Consider the following 21,948-nt stretch of genomic DNA (forward strand, 5'->3'; position numbering starts at 1 on the left):
TGCCGGTTGTCGCCCTGTTCCGACCGGAATTCTCTGGTGGTTGTGGTATGAATTGAATGGTGATGCGGCTCTGCCGGCAGACAGAGCTACATGCAGAGATCGAGATCCTATCGAGAAAGCATTGAGTGCGCAGACCGGGGAAGACGAACATAGGACCTTCCAAATATTGTCACAGAAAGCCTCCAACCCTTTTACATCCATACTACTCGGCCGCAATCACCCATGGCTATCGGACAATGAGCGCGACAACCCGCGGCCTGGAGCGTTTCACCAGAGTCTTCGCCTTTCCTCGCAGCTGTAGCACCTTACCAGTGCTTGTGCTGTCTTGAACCCTTGAAACTGGTACCCTGGACATATCTTTTCACATCATCCTGCTCGTCTATTAAGTCTCCCTCCTACATCTACTCTGGCGGATCTTTATTATCGTTTCCTTCGTTCCACATCCTGGCCTAGTTTCTCAGTTACCTCTGGCTGATTCAGTCTGTTTGACCTTGGTCGTTCGCGTCTCTGTATGCGCTTTATTATCATTAATATCATAGGACACTTCGCGTTCTTCATTGATTGCCATATTTGCAGAGCAGCGGGCCGTACACGAAACGGTGAGACTCCCTAGACCGTGTCGAATAGGATTGCAGTTTCGAGTTGTCGCTATTGCTGTTCACCAGAGGACCAACGCCACCGCCATCCCTCTTTGCCTGATCCGGAGATTCTAGGCGTGGCCTAACGTCTACAAGACAGTTGGTCCGACGACCGTCCAAACTCTTGCGCCTTCAATCGGCGCTGTTTACTTATTCAATACTCCTCGGTTCTGCACTCTTCGGTGATGCTACATTATTCGGCATCGACTGCTACGCCTCGATATTCTCACGGACAACAAACCTCCAGGGGCAATTCCGCACCATCTTCATCTATCGTCACTCTCCAGCGAGCAGCATCTCATTCTTCTCGGCTAGGCTTTCGGAATACTTTGATCAAAAGGTGAACCCCCTAGTGCTGTTGAACCCAACACTAGACTTCACGCTCGAACGCCCACTGCTTCGGTGACAGCCTCGAACAGCTCAAGCACTGCTCGCCGCTGTTCGAACGGTGCTGGTGGTATTAAAGACGGTGTCGGAAATATAAATCGTTGGTCTCAATCAACAGTCTCTATTAAAGAGTCCGTCACAGTCTGCAAGTCAGTGTCGTGGTGGATTCTCAAGAGATCAAATTTTGGATCACTCAATGGGTCTTGGAGCCCGCCGAGAAACCTCACCCATCCTCAGTTCCCCTCAAGCAGAAGCGTTTTGAGCACACTTCAGGACTCATCGAGGGAAGTTCCCCAGCGCCGGGTTTCTCCACAGAGCGAAGATCTACTGGTTCTCTCAAACCGTCACATCTATTGATTTGATTACGTCTTCTTTCGGTATCACAACTTGAGCTCTTCGGCACCTGTTGATTGTTTTGAGGACCGCTCGTGTAGTCGGACTCTAGAAGCCGGCAACGAGCGTAATCCGCAGAGTACCGTTGACGAGCCTGCCGTTGGAAGAGCCGCTCCAAATCTCGATACGGAGTTGCACAGTGTAGAGACACCCCATCTGTGCACACTGACAGCTTGGGTCGCAGCGGGGACCGTGCTTCGAGGGTATTGTATTCACATACCCGGAGAAAAGCACGAAGTTGAGATAGAACTGGGACAAGTTCAACGTCATCAACAGGCAAGGAAAAGATCGTGACCGAAGAAAACACCTAATTCAGTCGCAAAAAGCAATGCTGTCGAAAGCGCTACAGAAGGCGAACACGGCCGTGCTTCTCGATAACGCCGCAAACTTCGAAGGCGCCATTGAAGCTTACAGTGATGCCTGCCAGTTGTTGCAACTGGTAATGCACCGTAGCAATGGAAGCGAGGACGAGAAGCTGAAACTTCAGGAAATCGTAAGTTCCTCTTTGAGATTCTCGCATGTTCTCAGGACTGACTTCCGTAGCGCAATACCTATATAACTCGGATCAGCGAACTTCGGCGGTTAGACCTCTCATCTCAACGGAGCGATGGCAAAGCCCTCCCTGAAAGACCTCTCAGGGATGAATCCTTTCCTGGTGACTCCTTTCGGGCGTTTGAAGGTGAAGAAGGGGATGCCGCCATGATTGAGACTGCTAACGCTACACGAATTTCCAACAAGTCTTCCCATTTGACAGAAGCTGGAGAGCCTCGCGTTTTGGCCCCGTCACAGATCCCGCCACGGCGGCAGTCGCTGTTACCCTCTGCTTTCGAAGACGAACTACGATATATGACTTCGTCGCCGAAATTCGATGTCCGCTCTCGGTCCAATTCCAACAAGCATGAAGTTCGATCTGAGCGTTCCTTGAACCTGGAACCTCTCACTGAGGATGATTATGCCTCTAGTCCACTTTCTTCTCGAAGGCCATATTCTCCTGGCACCTCGCTTGAGCGAATAAACCGCGCCCACCATTCATCTCACTCATCACAGCATTCTCGTTCTACTCAACAAGCTATCAATGAGTCGACGTCGTGGCTCGATACTATTGATGAGTCTGGTGCCTCATCTCCTTCTTCAACTCTTTCCAAAATGTCGTCCATTTACTTGCGGCGAAGGCAAAGTCGCAAGTATAGTAATGCGACTGAAGCAGAATTTGATGCTGCCCTGGATGCAGCTGTTGAGGCTGCCTACAACGAAGGCTTGGAACCCGCGACAGATGCATACGACAGGTTCCTGGATGATGATGATGATGATGATGTCGTGTCCAACGCCCGCAGAAATGTCGAACTGGCAAAGCAACGAGTTAGGGAGGCCGAGCGGGAAGCTGAGGTTGCCCTGACACGTGGTCGAGAGAAACGACGTATTCAAGAGGAGACAATGCTTGGGCATTCGGATGCTCTTGACTCCGATTATGTCGATGACGAGGCAGAAGAGGAAGAGCGGTTGCTGGAGGAGATGACAAAGGGCTATGTTATGGATGACTTTGAATTTGACGTACAGTCCAAGTCGGCACTACCTCGACAATCTGGTTCAAGTAGTTTTTCCGGCAGGACTTGGGGCAGTTCAGTTGCATCAAATACGACTCCAGCTGGGACTTCCCTGTCAACACTTGCAGAAGGTGTTGTACTCCCATCATTGGATGCAAAGATGCAATCGAAAAAGCTGCCTCCTCCCCCACCAGTTTCAACGTTACCGCCTCCGCCAGTACCTTCATCCAGTCCCCCTACTCTTCCCCTACAGTCTGCTCCGTCACCATCTGCTTCGGGGTTTTCCTCACCTGGTCGAGGTGTGAGAGCAAGACGATTGTCAGGACAAAACCTGAAACAGCTCAAAATTGAAACCAATACCCGCGTAGCCGCTGGCTCGCAAGCACCCAGAACGGGGCCTCCATCGATGCCCCTGGCGAGCCCGCCACCACCGCTTCCGAGAGATGAGCCAAAGACCGGCCTTCCTGTCTCGCCGACCAGCACTGCCGCCGGCGCGACAGAGTCACGGACGACTCACTCAAGGACCCTCTATAGGAGAAACGGTTCCATCGATTCACTTGCTGGTGAATCTCCCACAGCTGTACCTCTCACAAAGTTTACGACCCAAGACAGTGATGATTTTGGCCGCTCTGGTGCCCCATCACCCTCTCGTCCAATTGGTAGACTGCCTTCAGGGCCCGAAAAATTGAGGAAAAACGTCTCGTCATCGAGCTTGAGAGCGCTTCGAGTCAGAAACATGTCGGTCTCGACTCCTGACATCTCAACGGATTCTCCGGGTACTCCTTCGAGTATTACATTTCCCAGTTTGGATTTGCAGAAAGGAATGGCCACTGGCGTTGTTCCTACTCTGCCGACACCGACCGGGGCTCACTTCACTCCGAATAGTCTGCCGGCAGGGGGTCTCTATCTCTTCGATAGCAATATTCACTCACCAACTATCCCGGGTGAGCCTAATCCGATGGCTGCAAATGCTCCTATACCCCTAGAGCCGTGCCCGGAATCTTTCCTTCTCCGTCCTTTCTGGCTAATGCGATGTCTATATCAGACTATCGCTCACCCTCGTGGTGGATATCTATCAACGAAGCTATTCATTCCGAGAGATGTCTGGCGTGTTAAGAATGTCAAAATAAAGGCTGTGGAGGAGAAAGTATCAAATTGCGATCTGTTGACTGCGGCGTTACTCAAACTTGCCCAGGTTGACACCTATGATGCTGACGCTGTCCTTGAGGAGATGCAATCGCTAGAGAACGTCCTTGATCAAGTACAGACATCCTTGACGAAGAAGCTTGGCAACGAAGTTGGGGTTCAAGGTACCATGCAGCTTTTCAAATCCACAGCCGCGTCAGAGGATGCGATCCAAGCTTCTGAGACTTCGTCACAGAAAACTTCTAGCGGAACAGGCAAGTCATACCTGTCATCTTGGCGGAAGCTAAGATCTAAGAATTCCGGGCTCAATACGACGAATATATTGTCCAGTTCGAAAGAGAATGGGAAAGATAACCTGTCAATAAGTTCACTACCTATGACCGCAACACCAAGCACTCGTGTTGCCAAAAGGAACGTAACACAGCTCCAGTTTACTGGACCAAATGCGAACTACATGGGTGCTTTGGCACGGCTGTTCGATGCTGTGCAGGTGCTGGGTGAGATTCCCTTCTCTTTCTCGGTTAGATGATGAAACAAGAGGCCATTACTGACTCGATTAGATCAAATTGCTCGACAGGTTGAAGATCCAGGGCTCAAGCATTCCTCGCCGACGCTCGTCGGCCTGGAGCTTAGCACACGACACGCTGCCGAGTTTTTCGGCTTCTACATTTGTCGTTTTGCCCTCAATGATGTTAGCATGATGCTGGATAAGTTCATTAAACGAGGTAGTGAATGGGTTTTGATTTAAGAAAGCACTGCTTACACGACACTTTTCTTCTCGCGACTGCGAATAACGTCGAATGAGTACCATGATTATTTTTTGAACTGCATTATGCTTTTGGCCATTTTTGTGATACCATGATTCCACAACTGCTATTCTATTCTGGATTACCAAGCGAGTGGCAGCACGCGATTTCTCTATCTTTCGGTCAGGTACAGTTTACTGTCTTTTTCATAACAATAATCGTTTGGAGCGGCTGCAGTTTGCTGGCGGTTGACTGCCACACAACCCTCTCGTCATATTTCTTCGCATATGTGCACTTCTACTTTATTTCATATTGACTACATACATACTTCATTTGTCTATATTTGGTCAATTCAGGGATCCTCGCCTCCGGGTCTATATCCAAATCGAGCGATTTCTGCTTACTCTATGTCATATGTCGACGTTACCGAGTCCAATAGTCGGCCTATTACATTGGCTCGTCTGCACAAAATTGTCGATTACTCCTGTTCATCTACGCTTTCATGATCTGCATTCAGTTTACTTTTCGCTCTCCCGCAATATTTTATCGTGCAGACTTTCAAAGAATTTTCTTCTTCAGTCAGTCGACAAATTTCAGTACAGGTATGACGCAGATAGATGCGAGCTCTTCTCTATGCCCTTACCCATCTCAGTTGCAAGATAGCATGTGGCTATTAGGACAACAGTCTACAGAATAGAACTTTTAGCTTCCAAAGAACCAAGGAAGCTATCTGCATGATACATATTCTCAATAAATCTTGTGTAGGAAGTTTCTCCGTTGAGATAATAGAAGTTGCCCTTGGTCGCCCTATGAGATCACATTAGCATTTCGTAGAAAAAAAAATATTATGCTATAGAATTTCTTTCTAGCAGCTGTCTACGAAAGGCTTTGCAACAGTCAGAGAGATATTGACAAACATGTACGAAAACAGGGCATCTTTGTCCCATTCAAAGATCGCGGAAAGATCGCGGAAAGATCCCCTCCCTAGTCTGCCGAAGGAAAAAGAATAGGACATCGGATGTAATGTACAAAATATGTACAAAGAAAGACAACCTGAATAGGGTTGGCTACATAAAACACAACGGCTTGAGGAACAGGGAACAACGAGGTAATGAATTGTACAACACGTATTAGCCTCGTGAGACAGCATATCGATCTCAAAGTAAAACATTGGGAAGAACTGAAGGGATCCGAAAGCAAAACTTTTCGAAAGTCAAAATTCTTATATATATACTAAGGAGAAAGTTATCTGGCTTTTGTAGTCACTTTCGCATCGTGAGTCACAATCACTAAAAGAGTGGTCTGAAAGATAAGGATGGGACCCTAAAAGTCCCCTTGAATGGACCCTGGCCGGGGATACACATCAGCCCAGCTAAATACCTTGAGAATCGGTGTACTTCGCACTGTATGTAAGATGGAGGTGGAACTGCACGTGCCAGTTGGAGCGCGTCCCACTGTCCTCCACTCCAAAACAAACCCTCAGCACGCGGCCGACGCGACTACTCCTACCTAGGTACACAGTTCAGCATTAAGGCAATTGAGTGTTCACACCACCTTCTTTCCTGTTTGATCTGGGAATAGAAACCAGGGGATATGAACTAAGCATTATACCTGTGTTGTCCCTGCCTTTAGACACGCAATTGCAGCTCTACTCCTTAACATTCATCAATCATCATGCCGCGACCGCCAGCGAAACGCAGCCGCCGCCTGGCATCACAGAGCCAGCCTATCTCCACTGCACAGGACACAAAACCTACAAGACAGGATGTTCTACGTGCCAATGAAAATGTCAACAGCAATAGCGACGACAGTGATGGACTGGTGACAGCTGTTCATGGCCGTCGTAACTCAGGAACTGCTAGGCGCGAAGTATTTATGAGCGGTGGCCTAGGAAAAGGTGACACCAAGAATGCTCACAAGACGAACCAAACGAACATGCGGGATGCTTCGTCGCCGTTGAGGACTACGGGATCGAAAGAAATGCAACGAGGGAGGAGCCAGACACCTGTCTCGAAGTCGCACGAACAGGCCATCGAGTCGTCGCCCATGACAGAGTCTGTCGCCACGGGAAGCAGGCCGCCCACAAGAGCTCGGGGTTATTCATCTACTCTCTCGCTTGCAGGACGAAAGGGAGACATGAGCTCTAGGGTCCCTGGAACACCCGCCTTTGAGAGTTCAATGTTGAGCAATTTTAGGCGGAGGCCGCGACAGCCCAGCATCCTCCAGATGATGCAGGCTGACGGATCCTCTGATCTCGATGATGACGATGATTTCCTTGGTAGCTTGAGCCCTGAAGATGAATCGACCCCATTGAATCTTGCCAGAAAGTCTCTCATATCGAAGCCATTGGCGACCTCGCCATCCACCCCTTCACTGCCATCATCAGGAAGCTCGCGAAAACGGAAGCGGACACCCGAGGAAGTTCAAGTACCTCAGTCACCTCCCGGCTTTGTGGAAGATTCACCAAAAGCCGCATCCGTCCCTGGTAGCGACAAGGATGAAGCCAGTGCTTCTCACGAGGAACTACCAGCAGCTCCAGTCGACCCGGAAGCATTCAGCCAGACGATGGCCCTGCCATTGAGTAGCAGTCCGGTGTCCACTTTACATGAGATCGTTGAGGTGCCAAGACAGGTCGGCTCGCGATCTGCCAAAGAAAGGGTCGAGAAATCTACCGTTGAGGCAGATGAAAAGGCGGTTGATCCCCGTGTGCAGTTATCAACAGCGGCCCTTCAAGAGAAGTTTCTTCCTCGTCGGCGGCGTCAGCACCGGAATAGAGGGACAGATTTTGACTTTCCGAGCGACGATAGCGAAGTTGACAGCGTTCGTTCCGATGATGACGAACTGAGCTATTTGCCATCGAGGAGGTCACGCCGAAGGGCCTTGGGCGAATCCAAGGGCGCGAGCAACACAAAGGTGAAGTCGAAGCGGACGGGCCGGGACGGCAGAAAGAACACACACGGTACCAATACGGGCACGTCTACGGCCACAGCAAGTTCTGCTGCTAAGACTTCGAAGGTGTCGGAACCGCGAGATCGGATTACTTACTCTTCCCGTTACCGCCGCGATCCAGAAAGAGACAAGGAGAATCAACTCTCCGACACGTCCTCCTCGTTGTCTTCACCACCCGCCTCCGAGGAACTTGCTTCTGACCCTGAAACACCAACATCAAAGCCTCTAGGTCGCTTCCTCAGCAAGGAACTAGAGTTTCAGGCAAAGAAGTTTGCGGAGATTGATAAATGGCAGATGGAATTCGAGGATGTGATGGTCTCTGGCAGCCAGTGCAGTCCGTCGAGATGAGGTGTCTTCAGATTTAGAATTACGAGTTATCTATGTTCTCCGATTTATCCCATTGCGTTTAAAGTTTGTGGTAACCGTCTTGCGTTGAGGAAAGTTCATTTCTGTTTCGAGACCCAAGCGCAGCGTTGTCTTTGGCGGCTTTCTTGCGACTATTGTTAGGTAAATGCGATTTATCTGTCATTTGACCCGACTTAGCGTTAACTACTGTAAATCACTTTTCCATCAGGTTGAACTGGAACGGAATCGTTCTGGAAAAGCTTGGTGGATGAACCGAGTCTTGTCTAATAAAGTATTAAAACAAATAGTAGGATCGTTGAGCTAGTAATTGTTCGATTACATGGCTGCGCTCTCCGTGTATAGCGCTGCTCCCGACCAGTTTCCGCAGGTCAGCCCCCCGCACTTCCCGCCCCGCGATATCGATAAACAGAACTCGAGCCCCTAAACCCCTCATTCTGAGGTGCTGAATCGCCCTCGCCCCCTCCACTGCCATATCTCTGCACAGTTCGCTGTTTCGATAACTGAAACCGAAAGCTCAATGTCCTCGGTTGATACTATCCTTGCGGGAAAATATCCCGCCAAAGCGCATGCCCGTAGAGTTGCTGAATACCTCCGCGTCCGCGGGCATCATGACGGTGATGGTATCATCTACTTAGAGGCACAAAAGACTCGACTCATTGAGGATAATGATGAGCCGGTTCCATTCAGGTCTGTCCTTTTGGGTATTGAGACGTTTGATCGATCCATGGCCTCAGATGTTGACTGAGTAACGCTTTTAGACAGCGTCGATTTTTCTTCTACCTCTCTGGCTGTCTACTCCCGGACTCTTCCTTGATCTATAGTATCAAGGCAGACGAACTAACGCTCTTCATACCCCCAATTGACCCGGAGTCCGTCGTCTGGACAGGCTTGCCGCTTTCGCCGGATGAGGCCTTGAAGTGTTACGATGTCGACCGTGTCCTGTTTACTACCGATGTCAACTCGACCCTTGCCCAGGTTGCATCGCTGTCACAAGGGAAAGCAACCGTGTTTGCCATTCCGGAACAAGTATCAGACGATACATCATTTTCGCCGTTTTCTCAGACAAACTTCTCCATCTTGAAGAAGGCAATCGAGGATACCCGTGTCGTCAAGGACGAGTACGAAGTTGCGCTTCTGCGTAAAGCGAACGACATTTCTGCGAAGGCACACACTGCGGCTCTCAAAGCAGCCAGGTCAGCCACAAATGAGCGTGAAATTGAGGGTGCCTTCATTGCAACATGCATCGCCAACGGTTGCCGGGAGCAATCTTACCATCCTGTCGTTGCCAGCGGCACAAGTGCTGCCACCCTCCACTATACCAAGAACGACGAGGATCTGATCGACCCGGTCACCAAAGAGAAGAAGCTTAATGTCCTCGTCGACGCGGGAGGAGAGTATAGAACATACTGTGCGGATATCACTCGTGTTTTCCCACTTTCTGGTGGGAAGTTCTCCACAGAATCTCGTCAGATATACGACATGGTCCTGCGAATGCAGACGGAGTCCCTCGCAATGCTCAAGGAAGGTGTGTTGTGGGAGGATGTGCACTCACTGGCTCACCGCGTCGCAATCAGTTGCCTGCTAAAACTTGGCATCTTGCGCGGTTCGGAAGAGGAACTGTTCGAGAAGAGAATCAGTGTGGCTTTCTTCCCGCACGGCCTTGGCCATTACCTCGGGATGGACACCCACGATACAGGAGGTAACGCGAACTATGAGGACAAAGATACTATGTTCAGGTATCTTCGTGTTAGGGGGCGATTGCCAGCAGGATGTGTCATCACTGTTGAACCCGGAGTACGTTTCCCTTCCATCTTATCCATGACATCCCCCTCCTTAGCTTAGGCCACTTTGTTTCATATTCTAACAGCTTAATGCAGATTTATTTCTGTCGATTTATCATCGACCCCTATCTCAAGTCTCCAGAGTTAAGCAAGTACATTGACGCCAATGTTCTGGAGCGGTATTGGAGCGTGGGAGGCGTACGGATCGAAGATAACATCCATATCACCCGCGACGGTTACGAGAATCTGACGACAGCACCTAAGACTGTAGAAGAAGTGGAGAGACTGGCAGCAGAAGCGTCAGAATAAGTCAATCAAAAGCGACGTTGCCTTTATCGAAACACTGTGGATCACCTTCAGTGTGGGATATGAGGAACCCCATCGCATCTGCTGCGAGAGATACAAATCAAATACTCGCTTCCTACCGGAATATATGCGGGATAATGTCTCTCTCCCTTGGAGCCCTTGTCATAGCCTAATACGTAGGAGGACTTGAAGCCCGCCGTTGTTGGCGCGATTATATGTGCAAGACCAGAATACAAAGACATACCCTTCATCGGGGCGCTCCTCAGAGCTTACATGGACATGCTAATATACATTCACAACTCATCTAACGTAATCTGAAAGCATTCGGCGCCTATCATTCTTTAACCTATAGTCCATTTCGTGGTCTTTTGCGGCCACTTCCTTTGACAGAAGACTCGGCTTCTGCTCTTTCATGTGAACGCTTTTCCTTTTGATCGAGGACCAGGCTCAAGACGTCAAATCCGAATTCAGGGTATTCCAGACACATGGCCCTGAATTCCGCTTCGGCTTCATGCCGCAGGACATGGCTTCTCGTGGCCCAGAAAGCCGCGACGGGCTTGCGAATCGTGACATCGTCACGTGGAGTGTTTGCGTACACATAGCGGGCATAAGCAATCTCACCACGTGCCGTGCTGCTGATACGGTGTATCTTGGAGTGCGCCAGCGTCTTCAGGGCAGGCATACCCAACTTCTCCGCCAGCGTGTAGACGCGTGCATGCTTGATCAGTTGATCTCCCGTATCGTCAATGTCGGGAAGACTGGGATCTGGCTCCAAGCCGCCGGCGGGTGTGTTAACTCGCCGTGGGAAATACTCTCCAGTATATTGGAACTGTAGAAAGCACCCCACAGCGTCTATAGATTCGTCTGGAAGATGGATCCGCCGCTAAAAATGCTCAACGATCAACCAGCATCAGCACATCGACCGCTCTACTGGTGAAGAAAAGGCGCGCAAAAAAGAAGTACGAAGCAAGTAGTAATTGCTGCGGCGCAGCGCGGAGACATCGAACGCAAGAAACGTACACTACCGGTTTCTTTGAGACCAGCGATCGCCTCGGCGAAGAAAGGGGATTCTGTCAGTAGAGCTTCATGGGCAGTCAAAGTCGTCTCCTCTTCCCCCCGACCAATGACAAGTTCAACTATTGGCGACTTCAAGTAGCTGAACAAAGGCGGCGGGTGCGAGCGGTAGTTAGCAAGGAGACGCAATGCAATTCGTCCATGTCATTGCTGTGCAATTGAAAAAAAAAGAATGAGCTGGAGGAAATTAGAAAGTCAGACGGGAAAGAAAAAAAGTTCCATACTCAATGAATTTGAGGCCTTGACTCGTCTTCTCTTCTTCGGGCGGCGGCCTTTCATCCTTCGCAGCACGAACGACTGCAGACTCAGTAGCAGCAGTAGTAGCAGCGGGCGTGTTCTCCGTCGTCTCCTTTGCAGCATCAACGGTATCCTGCGCTCCGCTCATCTCCACATCTGTGCTCTCGGCGCCAGGAATTTGCACCTCTGGAGTGTCCATATTTACTGTCTAGCACCGGCGGCGTTTCGAAAAGGATGTAATGTTGACCCCAAACTAGCGAAGTACAGGAGAAACAAACGCGTCGCGTGGACCGGAGAGGCCTGGGCGGATGAGCTCCAGGGTAACAGCGAATGCGGCTCGTCCTGTGCTGCTTGATACCAGGGTATTATCGAGAGAGAGGATGAAGGTTTCTCAAGGGGACAACGGAAAAGAACGACTGAACCAATTGAGCTGGAGCCGGATAGGATCTATGAGGTTTCGCAGCTTGCTCGGTTCCCCAAGCTCGAGCTCGAGCATGAGTATCCGTGCACGGGCCACACGACCCTTGGGGGAATTCACCGACTGTCCTAGATGTAGTAGATCTGTAAATATACAAGCTCCTCAGAAGTGAAAGAGAATCCACAGTATATTGCACACATTTTCCACTGTTATAATATTGTGCACAATAAAAACTACCTGCCCACGGACAATCCCTATCTGTCTGAGCAATGTAGTACAGAACATGGAGAGTCGTACCGTGCTTTGTACTTCTTCGACTCCTGTCTAGGTTCCTTGGTGCCTCAGTACTTTTGACACCAAGAGACAATTTATACAAGGTATGGAGTAGTCTACAGCTTGAGGTACGGATTAGCTTGGGTTATGTTGTCTAGAATTTTCATAAATATGGGTTGCTACTACACACTATGTACCATACCGAATGTATGAGTACAACTGTGTACTATAGATGTATATAGCCTTTGTCTAGAGCGAGGGATACACATGGAATCTATGGACGGTGATAATGTCAATTAGAATCCATACCTACCAGGTAGCTTACTACCATAGACCGCAGAAGCAGGGTCGGTAGAGCGATCATGATAGGGCCAACATTCCATGAGATAAAAGCCCGTTACCGATAAATCCTCAAGCATTTTTCTTGCCAAAGAGATCTTTCTCCACCATAGCCCGGCAGATTGGATGATAGAAGTCCTTGTATTTCTCGAACGTCTCGATTGCAATCGGACGGTCCAGCTTCTGGAGACCTCGATACCTGGATATTGTCAGCCCCGACAAAATGGCACATAGAGAGGCGGCGGATTGGCTTTGCTGAAGACAGATGGCAGAGGTAGGAGTCAACTTACAGTGGCCGCACAAACTTCATTCGTCCGATCCTGCCTAATAGATCCGTTGTCGGCTCAATTACGCTCCTATCACCTGCCTTCAGACCGACCTGAAGGTATAGGTTTGACACTTCCACATTTTCGCTCTTTGCAAAGCCGTAGACCTGTCCCATCAGCTGCGATTGATCCGGAGTCAGTGGCTTCTCAAACAGGAGAACCTGCTCCAGGAAGACAACGATCTGGTTGGCCATTAGGCCCTTAATGTCGCTCTCCTTAGGGATAAAACCTGACTCGGAAAAAGTTCGCCATTTTCCCGCAAGCTCGTAGACAACGTCAACGAGGGATGTGTCAAAATCTGGCTTAGGTGGGAGTCCTGGTGAGTAGAACCATTTTTCCCAATCGAAATCGTTCAGAAGCTTCGAAGCCTCTGCATCAGAAGAAAAGAAATCCAACACGGTCGTCTTGAACTCATAGGAATCAAGGGATTTCCCTTTAAACGTGGTGAAATACTATATAAAAGGGTTAGTTTCAACCAGGTCGCATAAGAAAACAAGATTCACATACGTGTGGAATAAACTTGTCGAATTTGTCCTTGCCCACCAGGTTCTCCAAATGAAATAGGAAATTGAATCCTTTTTCATATGGAATACTCGAAAATGCATCGTCGGGGTCTTTACCCTTCAGGTCGACGACCAGTTTAGTAAACTCATGGTCATGGCCGTAATGCTCGACAGAATCGACCAGCGCTTTCCATCCTATGATAGCCGAGAAGTGCCGATATGGCTCGCCATGTCTACGGGATTTTGATCAGTATGAAGACCTGAGATATGTTTTATCTCGAGCAGATACTCACATGGCAGCTAAGATCTGTATTTCCGTTAGTGAGACATGGTGGCGGAAAGGGACATCGATGTGGAGAACTAACCCGTCGCTCAAGATAGGTGGTCCAACCTTCATTTAGCCAGAAGTGCTCCCACGAAGCGTTGGTGACAAGGTTCCCGCTCCAGCTATGGGAAAGCTCGTGGGCGATAACATCGACATTTTCCCGGTCCTGGGCATGCGATCTCAGTGGCGGGAGGTCCCCCAAGGATCCAAAGACATTCGGAATTAAGGGACGTGAATCGTTATATCGTGAGACATACCTTTGAAATTATGCTTGGGGTTGCAAATGTGAAAATTGGATTTTCCATACCACCATACGGGAAACTTGGTGGCAGCACTAGCACATTGTACTCTCCCCAGGCATACGGATAGACGATTTTCTGATGTCATATCAGCATCCATTATGTCAATGTATAATGTCTTTAAGCTCACCTCGATAGCGTTTATGAATTTCTCTGTATCCGCCTCGAGTTCCCACTTGCACTCTTCGAGCTTGTCCGGGCTGGTTGCGACGACGCTTCTAGGCCCGATTTTTGCTTCTACAATGTCTCTAATATCGAGATCAATGCTTTGGCTTTTGATGTCATGCAAGTGGACGGGTTAAATACTAACCCGCTGGCCAGAGCAAAAAGGTAGCTTGGAATGGGCACTTTCTGGTGAAATTGGTACAGATAATGTCCGGGCCGTGCAGCCGAGGCTGACTTCCCAACATGTAGACCGCTGGAAATGACAGGGAGGGGCGATGTGATATTGAAATCAAATGTGGATTTAACGTCAGGCGTGTCCTGGCACGGAAAGATAGAACGGGCATGGATAGCCTGGCACTGGGAGACTATGTAGTCCAAAGGAGTAATGTCAATAACCACTTAACATAGACACTGCATGCAACATAACCTACACATGTACGGATGCTTCTTGTTGGACGTTTGGGCAGGCGTGAGCCACTGGAGTGCGGTGCACTTTTCCGTGGTCTTGACTGATATCTGTAAAACGGTTAGTCGCAATCGACAACCGTGAAGGCCGGAAAAGGTCGATCGGAACATACATCAACCTCAACAGTCTCATTGAGTGCAACAGGGCTGTCGAGTTTTATCTTAAGCCCAGTTCCATAAGGCTCAAGTCGAGGAAGCAGTTCCCATTCTGACTGTTTGCCATTCACTTTGATCTCACCGATGTCCAGATGGTTTGTGTCGAGAATGATATCCTGGGATTCGCCATTCGTAATTGACTTGAACTTATGAATGACATTACCAACAAGCTTCTGCTGATCAAAGAGGATGTCTAGATTAGCGGTAACATGAGTAGAAACCCAATTGTTGTAGTTGCTAAGCGTGTTGGGGTCGCGGGGCGGATTGATAATGCTCTCCATCCTACGGATCTGGCCTTGGAAAGAGACCCGGCGAGTTTGGTGGAAGGAATATGTAAATCGAAGAGCTAAGCTGAAGCTCTGGAAGCGACGCGGTCGCAGTCGGGGAAGAGGGAGAATCATGTATTCTTGCTCGGTGCAGTGGTCAACGTAGCGAGTTCTTGGATCCCGCAAAGACTACGCAACTCTGGTTGGTACGGAATGCAAGCCGGTCCGCATCCACGCCCAAGATACAGGTCAGTTCAACATGGTGAAATTAGAACTGAGCTCACACCTCACCAAGGTAATCCTGAGCTTGCTTGATAACTATTACAGTAAATCCTTTCGTTGGACTTAGATTATAGTTCCTCTACAGTTCCATCTTCACAAGTTCTTATTTACATTTGGTTCCTACTTCTAGGCCTTCACAGGCAGGCATGCCCCCGTAGGCACCTCCCAGGGCCTGTAGGAATCCTCTGTAGGTACTCTCTGTAGACATCCATGTGTGCAATCTCTATTGGCAGGCGGCCAGTGAGCCCCTTAGCTAGACTTGAGGGCTAGGAGATCCATCCCTCTAGGTCAATTCAACTCTTCAACCTTCAACGCGCTAGAGGGTTGGTATGACGGTATGACCTGACCTCTGTTGCTGACCTGTAGACACACGCCACGCTTTTGGTCTCTGAGATGTCTTAACCACCCCCATATCTCATTCCCGTTCACAGTGTCTTCTGCCTCAGTTAGCCACTGGGAAGGAACATAATGCGATGATTGCTACAGTGAACCGCGTGTTCAGCTGAGATGGGCGATGCAGTCCTACCAATATGCAGCGTTTACATCCTGAGGCTAATCTGTTCTCCATGAGACGAATATGCAGAACAGGACATTACCTATCATTAATGGCGTGGATGAGATTCCATCTTGAGAACATATTACCTTTCTACTCGGTAATTTACCTAAGCTGTCAATGTTCGCAGAATAGGTTTTCAGAGTACGATGTTCTGTACTTGCCTCTAATCCTCATGAGAGATACAGTAGCCTAGCTGTCTGGAAATGTTGTTATGGAACCGAAATCTCGGAATGGATCGCCGAGTCCTTTTTGTGCCATTTTGGACAAGTTTTCTAGGAATACATGTCATGCAAAAGTACAACACGTGCAGATATAGAATACAGCCCAAAGTCTTTTGGTGTTGCTGATGATATAACAATACAATCGGTTTTCAAACGCTATCCGGGCGCTTTCCGACTTAGGACTGGACTAAAACTGCGATACATCTCACCTTCCACCCTCAACTAATTTCTTGTCCGCGTCATTGTATCCAAAGATACCGGGACCCATGCTGCTGGGGCCCAGAGAAAAAATGAGGTCGGCTTCGTCCACCTGAGCCAACTCTGAAAGCACCCGCCTCATGTATGCCACGACACGGGCCACCTTAGTCCAGTCCAGCTCCTCACCGTCCGGACCAGTATGACTTGCCTTCCATAAGTTCCTCCAAACTGCGGCTCCGAGTACAGCATCGCCCTTGACAAGGCCCTCGTCATATGCAGCGAGGATGCCTCGCCATTGGATGAAGAGATCCTTGAGATATTTGTTCCGGATGCTGCGGCTGGTGATACCGTGCAAAACGTCCATACGATGCTCGGCATTGTGGGAGAAGTGGTCAATTAGATGACGGGAGTACGTCTGGAGGCTTTCTGGGTACGGCAGGGCGCGCAGTCGAACAGTCAAAAGATACATGTGTAGGAATGTAACTTGTGACCAGCTGGAAAATGTCGGCAGGAGACCGAGATCTAAGGTGATTATCCGCAGCTGTCAGTCTGGAAGGCTTTCTCGTAGACCTCAAACTATGCACCCAAAACTATTTCACCCGAGATGACGAACCTTCATACCACCACCCTTCTCCAACTCCAATGTCCTCACCGGCAGCAGTTTTCGAGACCTCTGCCCGTTTCTGCGATGCTTGAGGGATTTTGTAATCCGCCTGGGCGGAACATGCTTCGAACAACTTCTGCGTCAAGCCATATGCGACGTATGTCTCGGCTGTACTTCCAGGGCTCGGTAGAACGGACTTCGCTATTCGTGAATAGGCCCGCTCAAACTGTAGGGAATTTCTAGGAGGAAGAGAGGGCAGGTGTCCGAAGTTTCTGTCGCTGCGCCTCAAGGCCGATGCGGAAAACGGCGCCGGCGATCTAGCCTCTGAAGGTGATTGAGAGGAAGCAGCGGGGAAAAGAGTAGAGGCGAAACGACATGACACAATCGAGTATATGGATGCGATCCTTGATGTCTTTATCTGGAAGAGAAGTTCTTGTGAGCAAGTGAGAACTTTCGCATTTCGTCGTCCCGAAAAAGTAACAGTATGTATGTAGGTACCTGAGTAGATGTTGGTGATTGTCCTCTCAAACTTCGTAGACGCGGTACACAGGGTACTTTGGATGCCATTGTCACAAGGGACAGGGCGATAGCATTCGTGTCTTAGTCCTTGTTCGGTCACAATTGCATGCGGGAATGCGCCACAGGTCCGGACTACTACGCAGTACAAAAGTTGGGTGTTGACTGCTCTGGTTCAAGTTTGCATCGTTTGACACAGTAGCACAAACTTCCCTTCGGCCTCGGGCCCCTCACTGACGGGCTTTGTGATCCACACCCAGACAACTGAACTGCTAAGATCCGAGTGTCGATCTTCCCTTGCTACGTCCTCACCGTTCCATCCCCTGTCTAGCCCCCGCTTCGACAACGCTGGAATTCAGTGCCATACACTGGTCTCGAAGCATCCCCCCCCCCCCCCCCCCAACCTTCCTTGACATCTCTCGGCGTTGCGACCTTGTGGAGATGGTACTGCGATCCCCTTTTTAACTCGGAGTCCGTTGGGGAACTGCCGGTAGCGTAGACAGGGAAAATCCCATGTGGAAGAATTTTGTCACTGAGTTATCTTATGCCCATTCAACTTCCGAGGACGACATGTTCTAAGCTTTTCTCAACCAAGGGCAAGATGCCTGAAAGCCTGTTTGGGTCTCTCATCACAGCAGGGACATCTTCTCGGGTACTTGCTAGAGACTTCATGCTGTCAATAACTGACTCGCGCCTTCGAACCCGGGCCAAGACTGGGAGCTTACCTGCCGGACTTTTTCGTATTCCAATTCTTTGGACTGATATTCCCTGATTACCTCCCCACTCTCGAAATCGATATAGACCCTAGTGTCTCTGAGCCGGAATAGCACGTTATCTAACCTCATAAAGAATCTTGCAAGTAGAAGAAGCCGTGAAGGCATGACACGGATCTTGCATGACAGCATGGTAATACCATTGTCTGCCAGCTCATCTTCGTACAGAATCACATCGTCAAAGAACAGGATAGGGTCTGGTCGTTTTAGCAGTTCGATAGGGATTTGGTTACTGCATTTCTCGAACGGCCGGGAAGTAGGGTGAAGGGTGCCTTTGTAATCTGTGCTGTAGGACCAGTCAAATGGTTTGACAACTTCTTTAATGCCTTCATGCATATTTTCTCTGGTTCTGATCAGCCGCGAATCATAAAGAGGGCACCATATATTCGAGATTCCATACCTGCTGCTTTGCCATTCCTTTGAATACGCGACCTTCAGCATCTTCTGACCGGTCTTGTCAACCCGATCCAGCGCATCAAACGCATTGAATGTGATTCCCCAACCACTACTTTGATGTTCAATAGTGACGAAATTATCACCAAATATCATTTCCGGCGGAGCGATTCCAAGCTTGTTTGTCATATCCTCTATGGGCCCGGCTTTCAGAATCGGCAGCTTCTGAGTCGTGATTTTGAAGCCTTTGATCGAGATTGTATTGGGATTTGGTGAGTTAGAGGATGGAAACTGCGTAGGCGCAGGACTGCCAGCAGCGGAAACTGCCCTGCTGGCAGAGTCTCTATTTGGAGCCATCTTTTCTTTTGGTGACACTGTGAGAATAGGTGCAGAAGCCAACCCAGGTGATAGCCGCAGCGTGAAAAAAGACCGGGTTGTGCTGAAGAGCGCAGGCGTTTTCAGCGATGGAGTCGAGTAGTCATCAAACCCAGTTAGAGGAACACGGCACTTTCTAGGATGCGACAGTCATGAACTTGAAGCTCAGCTGAGGCTGGCGGGTCCACCGCGCCGTCGCGGAGATGCCCCGCGGCAAAGGGGGCTGCCGGAGAACAGGCGGGCCGATGCGTTGCCCGGGTGATTGGCTTCAAGACGACCATGGTAAACAGCGCCTGGGCTTCCATAGCTTCATCCTACATCCTACCTTCACACCACATCTTCCCAAGAACGTCACCAGTATTCACTGCCACTCCTCTCAATTAGGAATGCTTGCTTTTCTTTAGAGCCCATAGACGCAAATAGTTACCCTCATTCGTTTGTCTGTTAATCGCTGCCGATTTTTTTCCGGCTTCTAATCATATACAATGGCGACGAGGACTCTGGAGGCTCGGTTTGAGCACCTTTCTGTCAATGATGAGAATGATGCTCCCAGCAACGGTGGCATTTACAGCAAGCCCAAGGTACTCAGGTTGTGCATTCCTTGAGGAAACACCACGGCTAAAGATATTGGTATAGGGCTCGCTGTCGACAGCAGTATCAATCTCAGGGCTCGGATCATCGACACAACTCACCTCTAATCCAAACCGCTCTAATCTCCTGAAACTCGCTCTTCAAAACACAAATGAAGCGAAAGTAAATTCGTGCCAGCCTCTTTCTCCTTCCCGCAAGGGTCAGCAGCAGGTAGCGGTCACCACCGCTGGATCCCGCACTTCCGATGAAAATGGCCAGCGCTCCTCGACACCCCTTTATGAGCAGCCGGCGGCTCCGAAGAAGCTGCACCTTGGAATGTTCGAGATTGGAAAACCTCTCGGTAAAGGGAAGTTTGGAAGGGTATACCTCGCAAAGGAGCGTTCTTCCGGCTTTGTCTGCGCACTCAAAGTCCTTCACAAGTCCGAGCTGCAGCAAGGTGGAGTACAAAAGCAGGTCAGGCGGGAAATTGAAATTCAGAGCAACCTGCGACATCCCAATGTCCTTCGGCTTTACGGCCACTTCCATGACAGCAAGCGTATCTTCTTGATCCTTGAGTACGCGGGGAGAGGCGAGCTGTACAAGCATCTCCGGAAAGAAAATCGCTTCCCCGAGTGGAAGGCAGCTCAATATATTGCACAAATGACCGCTGCATTGAAGTACTTGCATAAAAAGCATGTCATGCATCGTGATATCAAGCCAGAGAATATTCTTGTTGGAATACATGGAGAGATCAAAATCAGCGATTTCGGATGGAGCGTTCACGCGCCAAACAACAGAAGGCAGACTATGTGTGGGACACTCGACTACTTGCCACCTGAAATGCTCAAGCCAGGCTCGCAAGATAATTACTACAATGAGAAGGTTGATCTCTGGAGCTTGGGTGTACTCACCTATGAGTTTTTGGTCGGAGAAGCGCCGTTTGAGGACACACCCGTGATGACACAGAGAAGGATTGCCAGAGCGGATATGACAATTCCCTCATTTGTAAGTCCAGAGGCGAGGGATTTGATCAAACGGGTATGTTGAAATTCCCAGAGTGATCATCGCATGTTTTCGCTTGCTTACTCTGTGTAGTTGCTTGTGCTCGACCCCGAAAAAAGAATTCCTCTTGACGAGATTCAACAGCACCCGTGGATTCTTAAGCATTGCCTGAAGGGTGACAAAACAGCGCAGCGGAGTTCCGGCAGTAAGGATAGCAAAGCATAAAGTGAGATTTCTGGTTATTTACTATCATGATCTTGATAACAAGGAGTTATGGAGCTCTGGTTTGGGGTAACAGGATCTGCCGTGCGTTCATGGTGTTTCGTTGCTTAATGGGGATGGTGATGGTCAATTGTGGGATTCAATAGCCTCTTTCCGTTCTAGAACATACGATGATTATTTTGCCGTTGACTCCGCCCGCTTTAATTAATTTTACAAAATCGTGAAGAAAACAGAGCTAGAAGACTGGAAAGGCGTCATCGGTAGATTTCATCGAAAGGCCGTGTATCCCTGAAGCAGCTGTCCCAGACCTCGTTGACTACCCTTTCAGCATGAGCCTCATCTTTGCAACTCGGTCTCGCCCTGACTGAAAGAATAGCTCTTCGTTTTACGCATTCCTGATGTTGCTGCATCAGTTTCCACTGGCCTCTTCCGAAGAATTCTCGAGCCCATCTACACTCTCCACTCAGTGAGCTGGCTCGGATCTATTCGCTCATTAGCGCACACGACTACCGATGATTATCGACACTGGATGTATACCTCTGTGCATGCCGCATGTCTGAGATTATCTGTCCAGTCTAATTTGAATCTTAAGTGATCGTATGCGTGAACCATCTCATGCGCCAAGGTGTCCTCTAGGTGACCCTGATCCTTCATCTCGTTCGCGCAGATCTGTATACCATACTCTGGATCGAAACCGCCCGCTTTTCTTTGCGTGCAGCGGCGGCAGTAGATGTTGTGGCTGGAAATATTGCCTCCGAGTTGGCGAATGTTATCGCTAAGAAATCGGATGACAGGACCTAGGTAACTCTCAGACACCGTCGGTAGGAAACTCATTCGAATATTCCAGCGCAGAAACTTACTGTACCGAAGAAGATAGTCGCGCTGCTCTTCGCACCGCTTACAGTCCGCCTCCTCATTACGGATATCTCGTGCAATGCGGAACTGCTCTTTTCCCTCATCCGTCATCTTCCCCGTGAGGATGCGGAAGATGTTTCGAAATTGAGTCCAGGTGTCATCGCCCGGGATAAACCCTGTGTCCTTTGATGTTTCAGAAGGAGACCCCGCTCCCGCCGACTGTGAATCTGCCATTTTGTAGTTGCGATCGGATTGACAGGCTCGAGGACCAAGAACGCG

The 21,948-nt window shown here is 49.4% G+C and overlaps 9 protein-coding genes across 9 annotated transcripts; 4 read left to right on the forward strand and 5 right to left on the reverse strand.

The window, feature by feature from the left end:
• Positions 1 to 1,746: 1,746 nt before the first annotated feature.
• On the forward strand, positions 1,747 to 4,856 carry VTN00DRAFT_2483 (uncharacterized protein; the record flags this gene model as incomplete). The annotated part of the gene is made up of 3 exons (XM_069428703.1): positions 1,747 to 1,911; positions 1,962 to 4,605; positions 4,669 to 4,856. 3 exons carry the CDS (start codon positions 1,747 to 1,749, stop codon positions 4,854 to 4,856), a joined length of 2,997 nt encoding a protein of 998 aa, XP_069283532.1.
• Positions 4,857 to 6,528: 1,672 nt separating this feature from the next.
• VTN00DRAFT_2484 (uncharacterized protein) lies at positions 6,529 to 8,151 on the forward strand (the record flags this gene model as incomplete). Its single annotated transcript, XM_069428704.1, has 1 exon — positions 6,529 to 8,151. One exon carries the CDS (start codon positions 6,529 to 6,531, stop codon positions 8,149 to 8,151), a length of 1,623 nt encoding a protein of 540 aa, XP_069283533.1.
• A 535-nt stretch (positions 8,152 to 8,686) lies between these two features.
• VTN00DRAFT_2485 (uncharacterized protein) lies at positions 8,687 to 10,259 on the forward strand (the record flags this gene model as incomplete). The annotated part of the gene is made up of 3 exons (XM_069428705.1): positions 8,687 to 8,856; positions 8,928 to 9,963; positions 10,047 to 10,259. The coding sequence occupies 3 exons, from the start codon at positions 8,687 to 8,689 to the stop codon at positions 10,257 to 10,259; spliced, it is 1,419 nt and encodes a 472-aa protein (XP_069283534.1).
• A 343-nt stretch (positions 10,260 to 10,602) lies between these two features.
• Positions 10,603 to 11,766, reverse strand: VTN00DRAFT_2486 (uncharacterized protein; the record flags this gene model as incomplete). Its single annotated transcript, XM_069428706.1, has 3 exons — positions 10,603 to 11,139; positions 11,277 to 11,412; positions 11,555 to 11,766. 3 exons carry the CDS (start codon positions 11,764 to 11,766, stop codon positions 10,603 to 10,605), a joined length of 885 nt encoding a protein of 294 aa, XP_069283535.1.
• Positions 11,767 to 12,669: 903 nt separating this feature from the next.
• Positions 12,670 to 15,117, reverse strand: VTN00DRAFT_2487 (uncharacterized protein; the record flags this gene model as incomplete). The annotated part of the gene is made up of 10 exons (XM_069428707.1): positions 12,670 to 12,796; positions 12,888 to 13,375; positions 13,431 to 13,659; positions 13,720 to 13,733; positions 13,792 to 13,917; positions 14,009 to 14,128; positions 14,181 to 14,298; positions 14,361 to 14,580; positions 14,647 to 14,731; positions 14,794 to 15,117. 10 exons carry the CDS (start codon positions 15,115 to 15,117, stop codon positions 12,670 to 12,672), a joined length of 1,851 nt encoding a protein of 616 aa, XP_069283536.1.
• A 1,249-nt stretch (positions 15,118 to 16,366) lies between these two features.
• Positions 16,367 to 17,530, reverse strand: VTN00DRAFT_2488 (uncharacterized protein; the record flags this gene model as incomplete). Its single annotated transcript, XM_069428708.1, has 3 exons — positions 16,367 to 16,881; positions 16,973 to 17,381; positions 17,462 to 17,530. 3 exons carry the CDS (start codon positions 17,528 to 17,530, stop codon positions 16,367 to 16,369), a joined length of 993 nt encoding a protein of 330 aa, XP_069283537.1.
• Positions 17,531 to 18,031: 501 nt separating this feature from the next.
• On the reverse strand, positions 18,032 to 19,002 carry VTN00DRAFT_2489 (uncharacterized protein; the record flags this gene model as incomplete). The annotated part of the gene is made up of 3 exons (XM_069428709.1): positions 18,032 to 18,145; positions 18,205 to 18,595; positions 18,653 to 19,002. 3 exons carry the CDS (start codon positions 19,000 to 19,002, stop codon positions 18,032 to 18,034), a joined length of 855 nt encoding a protein of 284 aa, XP_069283538.1.
• A 503-nt stretch (positions 19,003 to 19,505) lies between these two features.
• VTN00DRAFT_2490 (uncharacterized protein) lies at positions 19,506 to 20,817 on the forward strand (the record flags this gene model as incomplete). The annotated part of the gene is made up of 3 exons (XM_069428711.1): positions 19,506 to 19,601; positions 19,657 to 20,628; positions 20,686 to 20,817. The coding sequence occupies 3 exons, from the start codon at positions 19,506 to 19,508 to the stop codon at positions 20,815 to 20,817; spliced, it is 1,200 nt and encodes a 399-aa protein (XP_069283539.1).
• Positions 20,818 to 21,068: 251 nt separating this feature from the next.
• Positions 21,069 to 21,903, reverse strand: VTN00DRAFT_2491 (uncharacterized protein; the record flags this gene model as incomplete). Its single annotated transcript, XM_069428712.1, has 3 exons — positions 21,069 to 21,296; positions 21,352 to 21,611; positions 21,675 to 21,903. 3 exons carry the CDS (start codon positions 21,901 to 21,903, stop codon positions 21,069 to 21,071), a joined length of 717 nt encoding a protein of 238 aa, XP_069283540.1.
• Between the last annotated feature and the right edge of the window lie 45 nt (positions 21,904 to 21,948).

Source organism: Thermoascus crustaceus (genome assembly GCF_041956765.1).
Source record: "Thermoascus crustaceus strain CBS 181.67 unplaced genomic scaffold VTN00scaffold_10, whole genome shotgun sequence".
NCBI lineage: Eukaryota > Fungi > Ascomycota > Eurotiomycetes > Eurotiales > Thermoascaceae > Thermoascus > Thermoascus crustaceus.